Raw genomic sequence first — 18,745 nt, forward strand, 5'->3', positions numbered from 1 at the left:
ACTTCTGACCTGGGCGCCTCCCAGCTCAGCAGGCTGCAGGCACAGTGCTCCCTGACGCGGATTTAAGGGACAGGAGCACGCAGGTCAAGGCTGGCGTGGTGCTGGGGAACACAGGATGGTGATGGCTACTGGTGAGTGGGCGTGTGGGTGACAGGCTCCAAGAGGCAGGAGTGTTGCAGTTACCCTGGAAGGTTGGTTTAGATTTCATCAGGCTAGGGGAGACGATTTGCGGGGCGAGGAAGCTGGAGAATTGAGGACCCAAGCGGAGATCTCCAGGCTGCTCTCCGGCCGGTTCCCCGCCTCTCTGCCCTTCCCGCAGGCGCCACGAGGGGGCACTGTAGCTCTGCATGCCGCCAGCTCGCGTGGCGTGGGGACCGGAGGCCGGGGAGGCCGGGGACGGCGCTCCTTTCCTCTAGCAGGGAGGGGCTGCGGGCTGAGCTGGGGTCCGCGGGCCGAGGGCGCGCCAGCCTCTCCTGGTGGAGCTGGGTGTGTCCGCTGAGCGTGGTCAGAGTGCTGCTCCTCCCTGCTGGGCTGGCCCAGGTGGGAGGCTGCCCCGGGTGGGAGGCTGCCCCGGGTGGGAGGCTGCCCAGGTGGGAGGCTGCCCAGGTGGGAGGCGCGCCTCAGCGGGCACCCAGAGACCACATTTGCAGCCTCTCACCTTCGTAACCTCCTTCTACCCCTTCCTGAAACCCCTGAAACCAGGAACAAGCAAGATATGAGTGGGTCTTCTTTCTGTGGTGATGGAGCCCAGTCCGTTTTCAGGATAGACGGGCTGTTTCTAAAGGGAGGGCGGGAAGGAGGCATTATGGCAGCGCCTGACCCTCCTACCCCACTGTTGGTGTCTCAGGCCCTGCCAGGCCTTAGAGACCCTCTGGATGGGGGCCCGGGTCCACTGAGCTGCTGCTGAATCCTTAAAGCCCACCCCAATAGAGCATGTAGCTCAAGGCCCCCCTCCACTGTAGTTCTCAGCCCGAGCGGGTGGCACAACTGAACGGCTGTGTCTGAGAGCCTCTCCAGCTCCTGTCCGGGGGTCGGCAGGGATGTCCAGGTTCTGCCACTCATGATTAACCATATGGCCTTGGATAAGATGTGCTCTGAGCCTCAGTTTCCTCATCTGTAAAATGGAGACAGGAATCAGGCTGTCATGATCTAGCTGTGTTAAATAAGAGCATTTGCAAAGTGCCTGGCAAGTCGTGGGTCCCCGGCAAAGGTTAGTTCCTATCTCTGACTAGAGCTAAAAGTCCCGGAGGAGAGGGTGGCTGGTTTGTCCTCTTCAAACTTCAGGGATGGAACCCCCCAGTCCCTTTCCTCTGTCTCTCTCTGGCCAGTCCCTCTTGAATTCTCCTCCTCCCATGAAACCCGGGAGCAGACAACACTGAAGGAGCAGCCCTGAGTCCAGACAGCAGGGAAAGCCTCCGTGGTCCTGCCCATAAAAGGCTTTTCCCGCTGCTTCCCGGCCGGCAGCACAGCCCCGCCCCGCCGGCTGTATCACCAAAGCACGCAGAGAATGTCTCGGGCAGCCCCAGCAGACTCCTCCAACTTGGTGTCTTTCCCCAAATATGGAGCCTGTGCGGAGTCACTGGGGGGCCTGGAGGTGGGGAACTAAGCCCATTTCCTCCAGTAGGGAGGGGGCCGTGGGGTGAGCCAGCGGGGGAGGCTGACATCACCACAGCAGCAGCCCTTTAAACCCCTCACCCAGCCAGCGCCCCATCCTGTCTGTTCAAGTCCAGATAGAGCTGACTCCTTCCTGCGAGCCCTGAGGAGCCCCTGTAAGTGCATTTGTCTCAGGGTTGGAGGGAAGTTGGGCTGGAGCTTGACAGGAGCATTGACTGGATTGCAGGCAGAGCTGGGGGAGCCCACCCTCTCAATCAGCCTGCATTTCTAACCTTCAGACGGGGAAGTGGTCCTAGACAGATGGGATGGGATTGCTAGAATCCCGAATTGCTCAGACTGGGCAGCCTTGAGTTCATTGAAATGCCCAGGATGATTTGGCTGGTGAAGAGGGATTGGGAAGTGGGGTGAGCAGGAGACTCCACATTTTCAGCTATAGTCACATCATAGGGTGTGTAATAGGCTCAAGGTGTTGTCGGGTTACACCCAAGGGTCTGTTGTCCGTTGTCCATCTAAGAGGATGTCCAAGGAGTTGAGAAGGGGTGCGAGGACACTAATGCTAGAGAGCAGTGTCCGCACTGGTGGGTCCCCGGGGCCTGAGCAGCATGCCAGAGCCTCCGGGTAGCCCCTGAGGCAGTGGGAAGGGCCACAAAACTGTTATATCCTGGAACAGGCTGGGGTGACAGAATGTAGAGACAGGTGAGAGAGCTGATTTTCCAGGTACACAGCTCCTTGCATACACTGAGAGTGGGAGGTCACCCCACTAAAGGCAGAGGAGTGGGGGGCAGGTACTGCCAGGAGTTCTGGCCTGGGTGACTCTGTCAGGGCTGGGCGGGCCTGGGACCCTGGGCCCTTCTGGAAGGGTCTGCTGGTTCTCAGTGGTTGCTAGTCAAAGGGTCGCAATGAGTAGGACCACTCTTCTCTGTCCCTAGAATTTAGATGAGCCACCCTTCCTGCCATCTCAAAGATCCACAGGTGCTCACTCCTATTTGTTGTGTTTTAGTTTGAAGAGAGAATGGGGCACAGCTCCTGGAGAGGCCCCTAGTTCTGCTAGTTTTCTCGGGTTCCTGCTGGTAGGTGCTGCCCCCTGACCCTTTGCAGCTGGACTCCGGTTTCTTCTCTCAGAGCAGGGGAGGCTAATGGGAGCCACAGGGCAGGAGGGTCAAAGCAGAGCTTCAGGCTGCCTTGTCCATCCTGTTCCAGACGCCTTTGTTTATGAAGTCCCCTGGGTGGGCTGCCCTGCAGCTGTCTCCCTCTCCTTTCCCCCTCCCTCCTTCTCTCCCTCTTCTCCTCCCTTTCTCCTCCTCCTACCCTCTTCCTCTCACTCTGCCCAGCAGCTCTCAGGTGGGACTGGGGAGGTCATCAGAGGACTTTGAGGGATTCCTTGGAACTCTCCATCAGACTCTTCACCAGGAGGGAGCAGGGTGGGGGCGAGGTGTGCACATTTCACCCCCATTCCCTGTTATGATCAAAATCCAAATCTTATCTCTAGATCTAGGGGCTGCAACTTTGTGTCCTTGCCATGGTAAGCCTTGGTACCTTGACTGACTGTACTGAGTCTCCTGAGACTGAAAGCTGGGGGTTGGGGGACACATTCTGCTTCCATTCAGTTCACACTCCCAGCTTATGGTCTGGGAGGTTGGAGGGTTGGGGAATACAAGAGGTCAGGGCATGGAAGGTGGAGCCTGCCTGGACCACAGGGGTATATGCTGCCTGCCTGGGATGTGGGGGACGGGGAAGCTGAGATGGGGCACGGTGGTTGTGGTGGGGCCAGGATGGGCTGAAATCACTTGTCCCTGCTGACTGGTGGGTTTTGACCACAGTGATTTGCCCAGGAGCCCTTGGGTGATTGGGAAGCAGGGGTGAGACACAAAGCAGGGTGGGGAAGGGAGGGACTTGCTGTTTATAGCCTTCTACCTTTGGGTTTTCTGGCATCACTGGCTGGGAGAAGGGTGGTGGTGCTCAGAGAACCCTTTCCTCAGAGGTGGCCCAACCCTCATTTTACTAATAAGGAAATGGACTCAGAGAGAAGTGAGTTGCTCAGTGGCTAGGATTTAGATGAATCCATCTCCTGTTTTGTCTCTCAAACTTTGTTGTCCTCTCAGGGCATGTTTTTGAAAAGGGGTGGAGGCTAGAATGGGAAGAACACTTACTGTTTTTTTTTCTTTTTCTTTTTTTAAATTTTTATTGGGGAACAATGTGTTTCTCCAGGGCCCATCAGCTCCAAGTTGTCATCCTTCAATCTAGTTGTGGAGGGCGCAGCTTAGTCCCAAGTCCAGTCACCATTTTCAATCTTTAGTAGCAGGGGGTGCAGCCCACCATCCCATGTGGGAATTGAACCGGCAACCTTGTTGTTGAGAGCTCGTGCTCTAACCAGCTGAGCCATCTGGCCGCCCCTCCGGCAGCTCAGCAGCAGCTCAGCAGCAGCTCAGCGGCAGCTCGTTGTCTTCAATCTAGTTGTGGAGGGCACAGCTTACTGGCCCATGTGGGAATCGAACCGGCAACCCTGTTGTTCAGAGCTTGCATTCTAACCAACTGAGTCACCCGACCACACCCACTTACTGTTTTTTATCCCTTGATCAGGGGTTGTCTCTCCCAGGTCACTTCCAGGAGACTGGCTCTGGGAGGCAAAGGACTGACATTCTGCTGTGGGACAGGCAATACGTTAGGTAGTTACAGACATTGTTTCATGAAATGTTCACAGCCCTCTGAGGTAGATATTATCCTTACTGTGCAGATGGGGAACCTGAGCTCAGAAAAGTTGTCAGCTGTGGGGAAAGGAAGGGTAGGGCAACTGGAGTCCGGCAGCTGACCTGGGACCACCGATGTGTTCATTCACTCTGTTTCCTAAGGTGGTTGTGGTCAGTGGACGGTGTGGAGAGAGTCTCAACTCTGACAAGAGAGGGAATTGGAGGAAAGTGCTGACTACCTCCATCCTCAGACCATTCCCTCCTTCTGAAGCCAGGGGATGGGTTTGGCCTCATTTGGTACCTCTTCAGATGAACTGTGGGCACCACCCCAGGTTGACACCTTTGGCCAGTTCTGGTCCCCCTTGAACAGCCACACCTCCGTCTGCTCAGCGTCCTACCTGCCTCTCCCTGCTGCTGCAATCATCCCCCTCCATTAGTGGGGCTCCCCTGAGCAGGGCCAGCCGCAGGCCTCCAGGGCAGCAGCTGCTGCTGGCCTGGAGAGGCAGATTCTTGGCTCTGGGATTTCTCTGGAAGACTCTGGCTTCTTGGTTACTCAAGCTACTATAGTGGTGAGCGCCTGGACCAGAAGGAAAGCCCATGGGTATACTAGTTTCTCTCTCTCTCTTTCTCCCTGTCATCTGGCTCCCCTGAGGAAATGCAACTTCTTCACCAGAAGCTCTCGGGCTTTGCAGTCTTCCTAGAGTTTGTTAGGGATGGATGAGTTTGAATCTCTTCAGCTACAGGCCAGACGCTGAGCTGACCTGGCAAAGAGCTAGAGTTGGAGTTCCAGCTTCTGGGCTAGAGGATACAGTGGGGGGAGAAAAGTTGGAGGTAACCTGAGAGAGAACCAGTAAACCACCTCACACCTAGCTGGACAAAGACACCTGCTGGCTTTATTCTGGGGGGCAATGTGGCTTCCTCCAGAAGGTCTCCCCAGTACATCTGTGACCAATCTTGGCAAAGAAAGAATGCTGTAGATTAGGTGTTAAAGTGTGGCCCACAGGCTAAATGCAGCCTGCTGTTTGTGCAAATCAAGTTTTATTGGAACAAAGCCATGCTCATTTGGTTTTGTATTGTCTAAGGTTGCTTTCCTGCGACAATGGCAAAGACCATATGAGCTGCAAAGCCTAAGATGCTGTCTGGTCATGTACAAAAAAGTTCACTGACCCCTTCTTGAGACTGCCAAAACTCTGGTCTCCCGTTTCTCTGGTCTGATCTGGTCTCCCATCTCCAAGATTGGAGAGGCCCCCAGGACTGAGGAGATGAGCCTGGCCAAGAAGGGAAGTGCCATGAAAACAAAATCAGGAAGCAAGGGGAGAAAGATAAACACTTAGCGAGGTTGGGCACCCACAGAGCTAAACCTGCCTGGTACAAGTGAAAGTGCCGTTGCTCTCTGAGCCCTTGACCTCTCCCTTCTCTGGCCGGTGCTGCTGTAGCTCTCCCTAAACATGGCCAACAAGGGACCTTCCTATGGCATGAGCCGAGAAGTGCAATCCAAAATTGAGAAGAAGTACGATGAAGAGCTGGAGGAACGGCTGGTGGAGTGGATTGTAGTGCAGTGTGGCCCTGATGTGGGGCGCCCGGACCGTGGGCGCCTGGGCTTCCAGGTCTGGCTGAAGAACGGCCTGGTGAGTGGCACTCTGGGAAGGGGGTTTGGGGCTGTGCCATCCCCCTGGAGTCGTGGGGCAGGTACTACGAGCCAAGTGCCAAGCTGCGTTCTATGCCTGGCAGATTCTGAGCAAGCTGGTGAACAGCCTGTATCCTGATGGCTCCAAGCCAGTGAAGGTGCCTGAGAACCCCCCCTCCATGGTCTTCAAGCAGATGGAGCAGGTGGCTCAGTTCCTGAAGGCAGCTGAGGACTATGGGGTCACTAAGACTGATATGTTCCAGACAGTTGACCTCTTTGAAGGTATGGAAAGAAAAGAGAGAAAACGGGTGGGGGAGGCAGGTGAAGGACAGGTGGCCGAGACAGGGACGAGGAATGACCAAAGCACTCCACAACAATGGGTCTGCATAGCAGGAATGGGGTATGCTAAGGGAAGTCCACACCACGCTCACAGGAGCATACCGTGGGACTTACTGACGCCTCTTTGGATTCTGTGACTAACTTTGCCCCTGGGTTGGCCATTTTGCTGAAAGGTGGTGGCAGGCCCTGCCTTGGAAGTCTTGTTTACACAGTCCTGAAGTTTGTCCACCCTCCCTTCTTCTCACAGGCAAGGACATGGCAGCAGTGCAGAGGACACTGATGGCTCTGGGCAGCTTGGCAGTGACCAAGAATGATGGGCACTACCGTGGAGATCCCAACTGGTTTATGAAGTATGTGGCCACTCTACACTTGGGTCTCTGCATGAGAAGGGAGGTGGCCTTGGCTAACCCGTTAGTGTGAGTGATTTGGGGAAGCAGAGAGCCAGGAAGGTGCAAAATGAGGGTCTAGGATAGGGGGAAATAGGTCCCTACTACTTCTTGACTCTTCCCTTTCTATCCTCCTTTGCTCAACCAGTCTCCCTAGTCTGTGGGGGGCAAGTTAGATTAATGAACAAGAGAAGTGAAATGGGGAGGGAATGGGACTGAGCTAGGAAGTAAGTGAGCAAACAGAAAACAGGTGGAAAACATGTAGTCCTGGTACATTTTTATACCGGTTCGTCCTTTTCTAGGAAAGCCCAGGAGCATAAGAGGGAATTCACAGAGAGCCAACTGCAGGAAGGAAAGCACGTCATTGGCCTACAGATGGGCAGCAACAGAGGGGCCTCACAGGCTGGCATGACGGGCTACGGACGACCTCGGCAGATCATCAGTTAGAGGGCCAGAGCTAGTCCCCGCCCTGCCCTTCCCCAGCTCGTTGGCTGCAGCCGTCCCGCCTACCCCCTCACCCACACTGTGTAGTTCCTTCAGCCCTGGCCAAGCTTCGAGGCTCCCAGGCTCCCGCTCCGTCACTGAGCAAAGGTGCCTGTGCTTGGGCAACTCTGCCCCACCCTCAGCCTCAGCCCAGTCTCTTACCCCAAAGCACCACTCCCCGGGCCCTCCTCCCAGCTCCCCCACCGCCTCGACTGTCTTTTCCTACCCTAGGCTGAGCAGGGTGGGGCGGCCTTGGGGGTGGCTTGGGGCGGAGGGTGCAAGTCAACTGTCCTCCTTGGCAGCAGATGCCCATTGAAGGAGACCCAGCCCAACCTTCTCTCCATTTTTTGCTGGAATATTTGGGAGTTGAAATTCAAAAAAAAAAAAAAAAAAAAAAAGAAATATATATATATATATCAATCTTTTCTCAGGCCTGGCTGCCAGAGTTTGATTTGCCCTAGTCACTTCTGTGTGGTTCTGGGAAACAGGACCATCTGCTGGCCCTGGCCACTGTCCTCTGAAGGACCCTTCACATTCCAAGGTTCCAGGGGGTCAGCTCTTTCAGAGGACCCGGCCATGGAAGAGGAGAGTAACTCTCAGGGATTGACAGGAAGGAGGAGCTACTTGGCAACTTGCATTAGAGGAAAGGAGATGGGTATGGCAGAATTATGTGGAAGGTTTTTATTTTGGAAAGGCTGTGCAGAAAATCATTCAACAAAATGTTGCTGTGAAAAGAGAAAACCAAACCTTGAGTGTTAAAAACAAAATTTAAATCAGCCAACTAGCTCAGAAGAGGGGAGGGGGCCAAGAATGGAAGGAAGAGTCACAGCCTGTCAGGCAGATAGCTGGCCTCTGGTGGGCAAGGCCATTTCCCTGAGCACTTTGCAGAGGACCACAGTGTGGTCACTGGGCTGGGGTGGCAGTGGCTGGCACCTGTCCCAGTCCTTCGCAGACTCCCCTACGAAGCAGCACAGGCCTGGGGGCCGTGCCCACCCCTAGTGTTGCCAGGAGCATTGTACAGATCCTTCAGGATGAAGGGGGTGGTGGTGAAGGAGTCAGGGGTGTGTTCATGGTTGACTTCTGATCAGAGATGGAGGCAGCTGCTTTCAGGGCAAGAGTGCTGGGCTGCGGGCTGACTGCCGGTACCAGTGTGTCCAAGGCTTAGGCAGGAAGGTGAGGGAGAGAGGAAAAGTCCTCTGTTTCTAGGTCCTGGGTCATTAGGAGGACAGGCAAATCCCGGGCTCTTCTAAACCTCCACCTGAGCCCTCTTCCCAAGTGACGGCAGTGACGTTTCTGCTGAGATGCTCTTCTGGCCGTGGCAGGTACCTTCTCACCCATGCGTGGGTCGGGGTCCCTGTGACCTGTACCATGGGCTTGCCCAGGAGAAATGAGGATGGAGGCCTGCCTAATGGGGGATGGGGGACAGTCCCTTATCCAAGACCTTTTCGCTGAAAGCGCCTGTTCGGTTGGAGGAAGATCCTGTGGCTATTGCCACACTGCTCTCTGGCACCATTCCTCTGCCACTAGTACGTTAAGAAAACCCTGGGCCTCCCTGAGCATAGTCAGAGGGTGCTCTGTGGCCTCTGGATTCCAGACGTGAGCATCAGGACTGCCTTCTCCCAGAGATCCTGGGACTTTGGAGCAGCTTTCCAAGCTTCCCCAATTTGGGGAAGGAAGAGCCTCGCCGACGTTGAGTCTGTCAGGCTCTGGGTCAGCAAATGTGCTCCTCGTTCGCCTGCAACAGGTCTGGGTGTGGGTGCCAATGAGGGCAGTCCGGGGCACTCCGGTTCTGAGACAGGCTCCGGTCCCCTTGATGCAGCAGGTCTGGGGCAAGGAGACCAGAGGTGGCGGAAGGGCCTTCCCTCTCTGTCTCCACTCCATCTGGATCCTTGCTGTTGCAAAGTGGCACTGATTCTAGTTCTGTCCCCTGCTCCCTGGCTTTTCGGCTCCTTTGGGGCCAATGGCAGGGTCCATCCCTACGAACCGGGAGAGAGGCCACATTCTTCTGGCTCAAGCATACTTCTAGCATGTAGTAAACAGTCCAGAAGACGGTAAAACAGCCGGCCAGCACCAGCGTCTGGGGAGAAGCCCACCGCCTGAATTAGGGAGCTTCCCAAAGCCCGCAGCCTTTCTTAGCTCAGAACAACGAGCTCAGAAAGTGTCTGTACGAGGGCTGCCTCTCCCCCCCACCCCCCACTCACTCACCACCCGTGCACAAGGAATGCACTGTGAGAGTTAACCAGCAGGAGGGCGACCCCGGCCTTCCCACCCCATTCACCCACCAAGGACTACCTCCCCCAGGACACTCCTGCCTGTCTGCAGTGTGAGTAAGGCCCTAGTACCTTAAGGGTGTTAGGGGTGATGGTGTAACCATTTTCCTCAGGAATTTTCAGTCCAGGAGGGCAGGGCAGAGTGAAGCCATCATGCAGGTACTTTCCACTCATGGCATCTTCTAACAGTCTGCGGAGAAGAGATGGGCGATTCCCTACTGAACTTGGTACCACCTGCTCTCTCACCCATCCTCCCACCTCAGCGCTGAAGAGAGGGAAGCCCCACAGCAAAGGGGAGGGGTGTATTGTGGGTTTCCAGGGAAGGGGAGCTCCCTAAGTGGCCTGTTTCCCCAACCCTCGTGAGTTGCCTTCCTTCTGACATGTGTCTATACCTACCTTTGTCTGTCCCTGATGTCTACGGGACTCCACACAGAGCCATACAGGGTCAGCTGCCATTGACGAAGGATGCCAGCTTGGAACATGTCATCTCCTAGGGCAGCAAGTGGGGCAGTCCGTGAGCCATGCTCCTCTGTCAGCCATGCAAACAGCATGCTGCCCGCCCTGCCACCTAAAGGGACTCGGACACACGGTCTGCTGCAGTTGTGTGTCCCATTGACCCCAGGGTTCTGCACACGTGGCTCATACGGTGTCCTCAGGGATGGCAATGGGGAGGTTGAAAGGTAGCACTCTGCAGCACAGAAGTTTTGCCTTTACCTCTTTCATATTTTGGGGTTTCAGCTAGAATTTTGCTTGGAAAAAAACGTCCTCCTGCTAAATTAAAGTTCTGAAAACCACTGGTCTAATGAATACCTAACTTGACTGGAAGATGGGAGGGTTGGGTTCAATTTCCAGTCTCCAAAGAAATACTGTGTGACCTCAGTTTTTCCAAAATAATGGTGAGAATTAGTCCTGCCCTTACCTGCCTACCAGGGCTGGCCAAAGGATGGTTATATGTGAAAGGACTTGAAATGTGATTTCAACAAGGAATTTTTGTTGCTATCCTGAGGAAAAATGGATCAGTCACTTCTCGAAGGAATATGAGAGGTAGCATAAATGAACAATTTTAGATATCAACGCCCATTTTTTGGATGGGGCATAGCTGGTATATACCGTTGGTCCAATGGCAACCCCATGTGTTCTACATGGGACAATTTCTGTGAGGGACTCTGAGATCCAGAGCGACCAGATGACAATCATGAAGGGCAGGGTCCTGCTGGAAGGGCAGGCAGGCTCACCTACATCCCTGACGGTGAGTCTGTAAAGCCCTCTTGCCCTTTCCCCCCAGCATCGCACCGTGGAGAAGGTCCAATCGTTGAAGCCGTTGGGATCCCTGGGGGAAAGAACAGAGTAGAAAACCTGAAAGGCACGGGGTGGGGAACTGACCATTTTGCCCAGAAACATTCTTTTCTTACTGTAGTAGCCATGAAAATGTAGCAGCTGTTGCCTGCCTGAGCTACGGCCATTTGGGAGGGTGCCACGAAGGGTCCTTGCTCCTGGGATTTCATGGGATGCGGGACTTGTGTCAATGTGTGGTGCACAGGCTGGGGACTGTGACAGATCTAAGGTTAGTGTTACTTTCCCAGGTACTCAGTAGCTCCATGACTTGTTTCCTCATTTGTACAAGTAGGTTAGAAAGTCTCCTCTGCATGGTTCTTACAAGGATTAGAGAAAAGAAATGGAAAGCGCAGTGCTTAGCACATCATAAGCACTTGCACAAAGCACGTAATCAATGGCTGCCAACTGCCAAGGCTAGCCAGTGCCATGGTAAGTTAGGGCAGTGCCAGTGTCCATTTCTCCTGTAGCTTTTCCTGGGAAAGGCCCTTACTCCACAGAGAGCTCCGAATGTATGGGCAGGTGTACTTACGAGTCCATGCTGCGGGGGGCGCCGATAAGGGACATCATGCCACTGGGGCAAAAGAGTTTCAGTTCCAAGCTGCCGCGGCGCGGGTGAGTGATGGAGACGGTCACTGCCACGTGCTCCAGGGTCTTCAGCCCCGACATCTCCAGGTCCATCCTGCTGACTATACGAAGTCAGGCTGGGCAGCTGGGAAACCAGCCCCATGAACACCTACGCCCTTCCTTCATCCCAACGTACACAAAGTACATGCTCATTGAAGCCGTATGTGACTACCACGGCAATCCTGACTGGGGCCAAGGGTACATGAATAAGTGGAACGTAGTAGCTGCTTTCAAGGAGTTTCCAGTCTAGTTTAGCGTCTAGTTGGGAAGACAACGCAAACTGAAGACACAATATAAGAACCAAATGGAGCAACTTCAACCATTCATTTACCCCCAAAATAATTTACGGAGCACCTCCTATATTTCAGGCACTGTACTAGATGCTGGGAATATAAAGATAAGTTGGACATGGTCTCTGCCTTCTACCTGCAAGTGGAAAATGAGATGGCGTGAGATATACATTACTGATGCTAGAACAGAGATGAGTCAGGTGGGTTTAGGCACACAGCAGTGAGACACTCTGAAGAAGAAATGAATGCAGGTGGGTAGAAAGGGTTGTTAGAGTGTATTCTAGAAGGGAAAATGGCATGTACAAAGGCAGAGGTGGAAATGAACCAGTTTCATATTGAAGGCAGTACAGAATTTTAAAAAAAACTACTGAAATGAATAAATTTCAGGGAAATTATGCTGAATGAAAAAGCCAAAATCAAAAAGATACATAATACATGATTTCATTTAGGTAATATTCACGAATAACATAACTAGAGATGGGGACAGATTGGTGGTTGCCAGGCTTTAGGGATGGGGCAGAGGGGATGGGTGTGGCCATAAAGGGATGACACGAGGAGTCTTGTGGGGATGGTATTGTTCTGGGTCTTCCTCGTGCTAGTGGTTACACAAGGCTACACATTTGGTAAAACTGTACAGAGCCACACACACACACACACACACACACACACACAGATATGAGTGCATGTCTAACTGGTGAAATCCAATTCAACTCTCTGGGTGGTACCAATGTCATTTTCTCGGTTTTTGTATTGCATTATAATTGTTTAACACATCAACATCGGGGGGAGGGTACCTGGAATTTTCCTGAACATTTGTCTGCAACCTCCTGTGAATCTACAATTATTTCAAAATAAAAAGTTTAAAAAACACAAATGCCTGAAGTAGAAGATTGAATTAAGAAGATTAACATTAAGAAATCAAGTTGCAATGAGCAATAATTCTTTCTAAGGCACCTTTTCTCGCAGTAATTAATTCATCCCAACAGGCAGCGTAGAGAGCAGCCTCTCCAGCTCACAGATGAAGAAGCTCAGAGAGGTGTTGAAAGTTGGGGCAGGGACGGAGGATGAAAAGGGCTTTAAGAATCTATGTTAGATCCTTTTGTAGTTCATAAGTGTGATGACTGGGTGTTCACACTCCTGTGTGACATGTGCCACCCTCAAGCCTTGTTATGACATTGGCACATTACCTATCCCACGTGAAAACAAATGTAATTTAAATAAGCAAACCAAGAGCTATTAGAGATTATTGAGCAAGGATGGAGTTCTTTGTGTTTCTTTTTTAAGTGCTTAACAGCTCAGGGTAGGACGAATTGGAGTAGGAAGAAACAGGTGAGAGGAGGCCAGCTAAAATGCTGCTGCCTTATTGTAGGGTGGAGGTGCTATGAGTGTGGATAATGAGGATTGAAGAGGAAAAAAAAAGCATGAGCCTTTCTGTGACACTTTCTGTCCCTTCCCAGACCCTGTGCCTACTGGTCTGCTGCTCCGTGCCCCTCTTACTGTATTCATGGAAGAGTGCCACCACCCATCACCCACTACGACACCAGTGTTCATGGGTCTACTTCTCTGATGTTGTAACTTCACAGTTCTTTACCCCCTCAGCTCCACAGACCTTTCTCCCTCCCATGTCAGCGCCCATTCCCATGAGCAGACCCTGGCCCTTGTCATTACCTGGACTGAATGCTTTAGTACCTGTCACTGTGACTTTTCTTATATAAGCAAACACAAATTAACTGAAGACAAATTAGAAAAGTAGTTGAGCAAAAATGAAAACAAAAAAGCTCCCACAAGTTTTGATAACATGTTGGTAAATATGCATCATGGGTGTATTTTCTGTAATTCCATCTGTCAGCTCTTCCAAGCCAGTATCGTACCTTCTATGAAAGCAACCTCTTGTCCTTCCACCTTTCCCACTCCCTTCCTGACCCCTTTATTTTCTTGCTCTTGAAGAAATCCATCAAGTTCCTCTTTCCCAACTGGCAAAGATCCCACAGCTCATCTCCCCAACACTCTTTTACACTCTCAAACTCCCGGTACTTTCTATTCCTTTCACAGTAACTATCTGGCAAAAGTCCAAAACTGAATCAGCCATTATCCGTTTTCTTGGCTGGATCTTTTTGCTTATGTATTTGCTATTACACATGAAAAACAAAAGCAAATAAACCCTTTCTCAACTCTTCATTTCTTTCTGCCTACTGTCAAGAGCTTGGACTCGAGCCATCCAGCCTGGGTTCAAATTCCAGCTCCGCCATTTGCTAGCTATGAGAATTGGATTCGTTTCCTTAGCTGTAAAATGGAGGTAGTAACAGTACCTACTTCATAGAGCTGATAAATTAGTTAATATACATAAGGTGCTTAGAGCAGTACCCAGTAAATATTAAGGTTATATCAGTATTAGATGTTATTCCTTTCCTTTGCTGTCAAACTTCTTGAAAAAGATGTCTATATTTATTCTACTTCTTACCCTCCCATTCATCCTTAACCTTCCCCCCCTCCCCCCAAAACAGTATAGTGTATTTGGTTTTAAAAGTAAATTGGTTCTGGAGTGCTTATAAGGTAAAAAAGCAGTTCACTACTCTGTTCCCACCACCTTTGTCATCCACTACCCAAAAGAAAAAACACTTTTTATTGCTTTTACTTGTTTTCTTTTGGGATCTACCTTCACATTTCTAAGTAATAAGCATATATCGCTATTTCATGGTTTATTAATTTTATGCATTATTTATCAACTTTCGATTATACCAGATAGGGATTTAATATGCCCACATCTTCTCTCCACCTTGCCCTCTCCTCTGCTTTTTCAAACTAATTATATCACAATAGTTGGTTACATCAATACTTTTTTTTTACCATACAATGACCTTATAAATATATGGAATTTAGCCAAGTAGTGTTCAATGATTGTATTTCATTTCCAGAAAAATTTGCTGTTTTCCCCTCTGGAGTTAACTGTCCTTTTGTTTACTTAAATTCATGTCCCCATCCTACTTCTTCCCAAACTGCACAAAAGAACCACCTAATCTCTCTGAATATGATTTTATAAATGAACAACCAAGTCAGGGGCTCCCTCAATGCCATTTTCCCACTGGAGAGTCTCGCTCTGGAACCTTCTGTCCCATTCCTATCTGCTGCACTGCTGGGACCTTCCTTTACCGCTCACTTGGGCTTTCCTTGCTCTCTTTCCCCTCTCCCTTTCTCTCTGCACCCCCTTCTCTCCTTCCCTCCCCTTTCTTTCTCCTTTTTCTTTCCGTTTCCCCTTCATTGCAGAGGAGTACATCTTTTAGCAGTTTTCAGACAGATGGAGCATGAGACTTGTTTGAAAACATCCTTATTCTACTTCCCTATGTGATTGTTAGGCTGGGTTTTAGCAATTGAAAATAATTTCTCTCAGAAATTGGGGGGGTATTTGGAAGATTATTTCAAATGGACAGTGATCCCTATTATCTTCAAAAACCAGTGGGAAGCTCTAACCACGGGAGGAGCTTTTCATCTGGTGGGATTTCCTAAAGTTAACTGGACTGGGACCAGACTATTTCATGGAGGGGCCCACATATCAGTATCTCTAAAACTTTTGATGAGGGTCACTCCATTTCTCCAGAGAAGAATCTTCCAATCTCCTGTCTGCCAGTACCTTGGGATCAGAATGGCGGCTTGTTGGGTAGGGTCTCCTTCTCTCAGTACATTCCCTGTCTCTTTTGCTATACCCGGGGTCCTTGGTTCTGGAGAATGAACTTCCCAACTCCTGGCTGGATAAGGAAGGCATCATCTTCTGCCTGCTAAGGATGGGAGAAGGTCCCCGGGAGTCTACCTCTTAATTGATCCCTGTTTTTAGTCTCATACCTCCTCTGTCCTCTCCAGTACACGGGGCCTCTGAGTACTGAGCCTTTGCGGTTCTGTGGCGAGATCGGGCTTGTTGCTCAGTGTTACCCTTGCAGGTATTTGCTATGCAATTTTCTTAGCCCTGCTCACTTCTCCATTCATTTCCATCTTCCAAAAACATGATGAAATCTCTCACTTGCTGTGGTTTCCTCTTTCATTTTCTTCATCCTTGTGCTTATACCATTATTATTCCTTTATTCTTATTTTGGTGAGGTTTTGAGAAAAGGCAAAGATAAAAGCATATGTTCAATTTGCCATCTTTCACCAAAAATCTTCTCCTGTCCCCATTAATTATTCAACCGACTGCAATCTAGCTTGTGCCCCTATGAATCCATTGAAACAACTCTCTTCAAGGTCACCAGTGGCTTCTTTGATAAAACCAGGGATGCTCTTCAGCTCTTGTTTCTACTTTCCTTTTCTCACTGTCACTGTCCTAAATCCCGGTGACACTATCCTCCTGATTTTCTCCTATTCTCAGGCCATCTCTTCTCAGTTGTTTTCTTGGTGAGCTTTCCTTTGGCCACTCCTTTTATGCCGGCTGTCTTAGGTCCTCTTTTACCCTTTGTCTACCCACTAACCCTGGTGATCTCATTCTTTCCCAGACCCTTTTCTTCCATTTATATGCTGGTGACTCACAAATCATTACCTCCAGTCTAGACCTTCTAACTTATTTATTCAACTGCTTCCGGGATATAATCTTTAGATGACTCACAGAAGGCTAAAACACAGCAGAGCCAAAATCCTCTTCCTCAGTTTTTGACACTCTGTGGCACTTGCCCTAAAGTGTTCTTCCTTCTGGGTTCTTCATATCATGTGATGGCCTCACCACCTAACCAGCTGCCCAAGATAAAAACTTAGAAATCTTTTTATATATTAAAATTTACATATATACACATATATATACATATATATGTATATATATATACACTCACACACACAAATACTTATATATGCATTTATAAATTTTTATTACAGGAAATTTTAGATATACATAAAAGTAGAACACATGTTCTTGACAACTAACTTCAATTACCGTGTTTCCCCGAAAATAAGACCTAGCCAGACCATCAGCCTAATGCGTCTTTTGGAGCAAAAATTGATATAAGACCCAGTCTTATTTTAATATAAGACCGGGTCTAATATAACGTAATACTGGATCTTATATAAGACCGGGTTTTATATTAATTTTTGCTCCAAAAGACGCATTAGAGCTGATGGTCTGGCTAGGTCTTATTTTCGGGAAAACACAGAATTATCAGTATGTGGCCAATCTTGTTTTATCACTGATCCTTACCTCTTCCCCTTCTCAGATTCTTTTAATGGACCCCCCCAGGTATCAAATCATTTCATGAATAAAGATTTAGTATGCATCTCTAAAAGGTAAGGCCTTGAGAATCTCTTTCTGTCCTCCTCCCTTACTGCTAACGTCAGTTGGTGACAATTTATCTCGAAGGCTCCCCACAGACTTCAGGATAAAGTCCAAACTCCTTCCCGCAGCACACAGTTCTACTGGCCCCGCCGCCTGCAGTTCCAGACCTTCCTCTGACCTTCGCACCCCATGCTCCAGCCATACCACGTGACTTGCAGCTCCCTGAAGATTCCATTGACTCTGCACATGTTGCCCCTGCTGCCTGGATGCCCCTCTTTTTACCTCTTCTCCTGGCTAGTTTATATGGTGACACTCAGGTCAGTCACCAGTTTCTATGAGAACCCTCCTCTGTCTTTCCTGGTGGCAGGAGGCATCTCTCCTTTGACACCCGTGTCATCTCGACTGCAGACTGGACTGTCTTCCCTACCAGATTGTGAGCTCTTTTAAAGCAGGAATCATGTCTTATCTCTGAATCCCTACAACTTAATGCAGTGCCTGGAATGACATAGGTCTCATGTATTTGTAGAATGAATGAAGGAATCAATTAAGAGACGTTCAGGGAAACACAGGGAAGACTAAATTGCAGGGGAAAGGATAGGGAAGACGGGGGGAGGGGCAAGTGATACAGAGGGACTGAAAACTCCAGGGTTTCAAATTTGGGCACCTAACGAATGGTAATGGCACTGGCAGAAATGGGGGAAACTTGGAAAGCAAGCTGGCTTTTAAGATGTGATAATAAAATCTAAAATTTACATGTTCAATGTAAATGTATTGGTGGAATATATTCAACAGCACACAATGATTTAGGAATGGAAAGATGAAGGAAAGTATCTGTGGCACAACGAGAGGAGAGCATTGACACAGCAGAGAAGAGGCTTATAGAGACACAGAACAGTATGGACTGAAATGGGATGTACAAAGAGCCCTGTGAGTGCCTGTGTGTTAGCACACGTACGCCGTGGCATGCCACGTGCGTTTTCTTATTGGTCCATATAGGGGCTGGGTGGCCATACATGTGAGAACACTCGAATTACTTTTCTAGAATTAAATGAGTTATTCTTAGAACCGTGTTTAGCACATAAAAAGCTCTCAAGTCTTAGTTGATCATCAGCTTATTATTATTTGGCCTTTGGGAAATTTTTTTTTTTTCAACTCTCACTCTCTGGCCAGCGGATCCCAGGGCTTTATTTGCCCATAATCTTGTGAAAGCTATGAAAATCTCTATCCTTCAGAGTAAGATTTCAATCTAGGAATCATATGGGTGGGGGTGGCAGAGAGAAGTGGCAGCTGAAGTCCTAAAACCAGCTGCGCTGCAGAGGAAGATGTTGAGGGAGAATGAAGAACCACGGAATGAGTACAGGAGGCGCTCACAGCAGGGAGCAGTGTGACCAGCACACCAGAAAACAAGTACCTCGGGCTGAGAAGCTGGAAGAGGTTATGGAGCAAGGAGGTCATAGACGCCGGAGAGAGGCTGCTCCAAAGACCTCGTTAATAGGGTTCAAGCAACAAGAAGGTCAGGCAGGAAGAACTCTGAACCAGCACCAGACCTGACCAAAAGGGGCACTGTGAGTAATGAAGTAAAGTGTCAGTGGTCAAGAGAGTGTGTGAAAAAGCAAGCAGTTGCTTTAGATAATTCGTTTGCAAAGGTTACAGGTTGAAGGGTGGCAGGGACTTTAATTTGTTTCCTCATAGGTGAACCGAGGATGTCTGAAGGCAGAAGGAAGAATCAGTGGGGCAGGGAAGACTGGGTTGGAGAGGTAAGAGGTGGAGAAGTGAAGGAACAGGATTCACTGCCGAGGCAGAGGGTTAGCCACATACTCAGACTGCAAATAAGGAGAAAAGGGT

The 18,745-nt window shown here is 49.9% G+C and overlaps 2 protein-coding genes across 10 annotated transcripts in view; one reads left to right on the top strand and one right to left on the bottom strand.

The window, feature by feature from the left end:
* Nucleotides 1–7,866, top strand: TAGLN (transgelin). Of its 4 annotated transcripts, none has more exons than XM_081063144.1 (5): nt 1–131; nt 5,738–5,929; nt 6,033–6,210; nt 6,515–6,617; nt 6,956–7,866. In XM_081063144.1, the coding sequence occupies exons 2-5, from the start codon at nt 5,750–5,752 to the stop codon at nt 7,098–7,100; spliced, it is 606 nt and encodes a 201-aa protein (XP_080919270.1). In that variant the 5' UTR covers nt 1–131; nt 5,738–5,749; the 3' UTR covers nt 7,101–7,866. The 4 variants fall into 4 exon arrangements, with proteins under 4 accessions (XP_080919270.1, XP_080919271.1, XP_080919269.1 ...); XM_081063145.1 differs by having other exon boundaries at nt 54–131; nt 5,384–5,929; nt 6,956–7,568; XM_081063143.1 differs by lacking the exon at nt 1–131 and adding an exon at nt 1,398–1,769 and having other exon boundaries at nt 6,956–7,568.
* Nucleotides 7,796–18,745, bottom strand: part of PCSK7 (proprotein convertase subtilisin/kexin type 7) — a 25,118-nt gene continuing 14,168 nt past the window's right edge. For 3 of the 6 annotated variants that reach the window (XM_081063129.1, XM_081063130.1, XM_081063133.1), the window contains 5 exons: nt 11,271–11,427; nt 10,642–10,736; nt 9,803–9,896; nt 9,479–9,596; nt 7,805–9,112 (listed from right to left, as the gene is read on the bottom strand). In XM_081063129.1, coding sequence (XP_080919255.1) covers nt 8,699–9,112; nt 9,479–9,596; nt 9,803–9,896; nt 10,642–10,736; nt 11,271–11,427 — 878 coding nt within the window. In that variant the 3' untranslated portion in view covers nt 7,805–8,698. Of the gene's footprint in view, nt 9,214–9,478; nt 9,622–9,802; nt 9,897–10,641; nt 10,737–11,270; nt 11,428–18,745 lie in introns of all 6 variants that reach the window. The other 3 variants (XM_081063132.1, XM_081063131.1, XR_013994223.1) reach the window with 2 other exon arrangements.

The sequence above is a fragment of the Rhinolophus hipposideros genome, assembly GCF_964194185.1.
Source record: "Rhinolophus hipposideros genome assembly, chromosome: 10".
NCBI lineage: Eukaryota > Metazoa > Chordata > Mammalia > Chiroptera > Rhinolophidae > Rhinolophus > Rhinolophus hipposideros.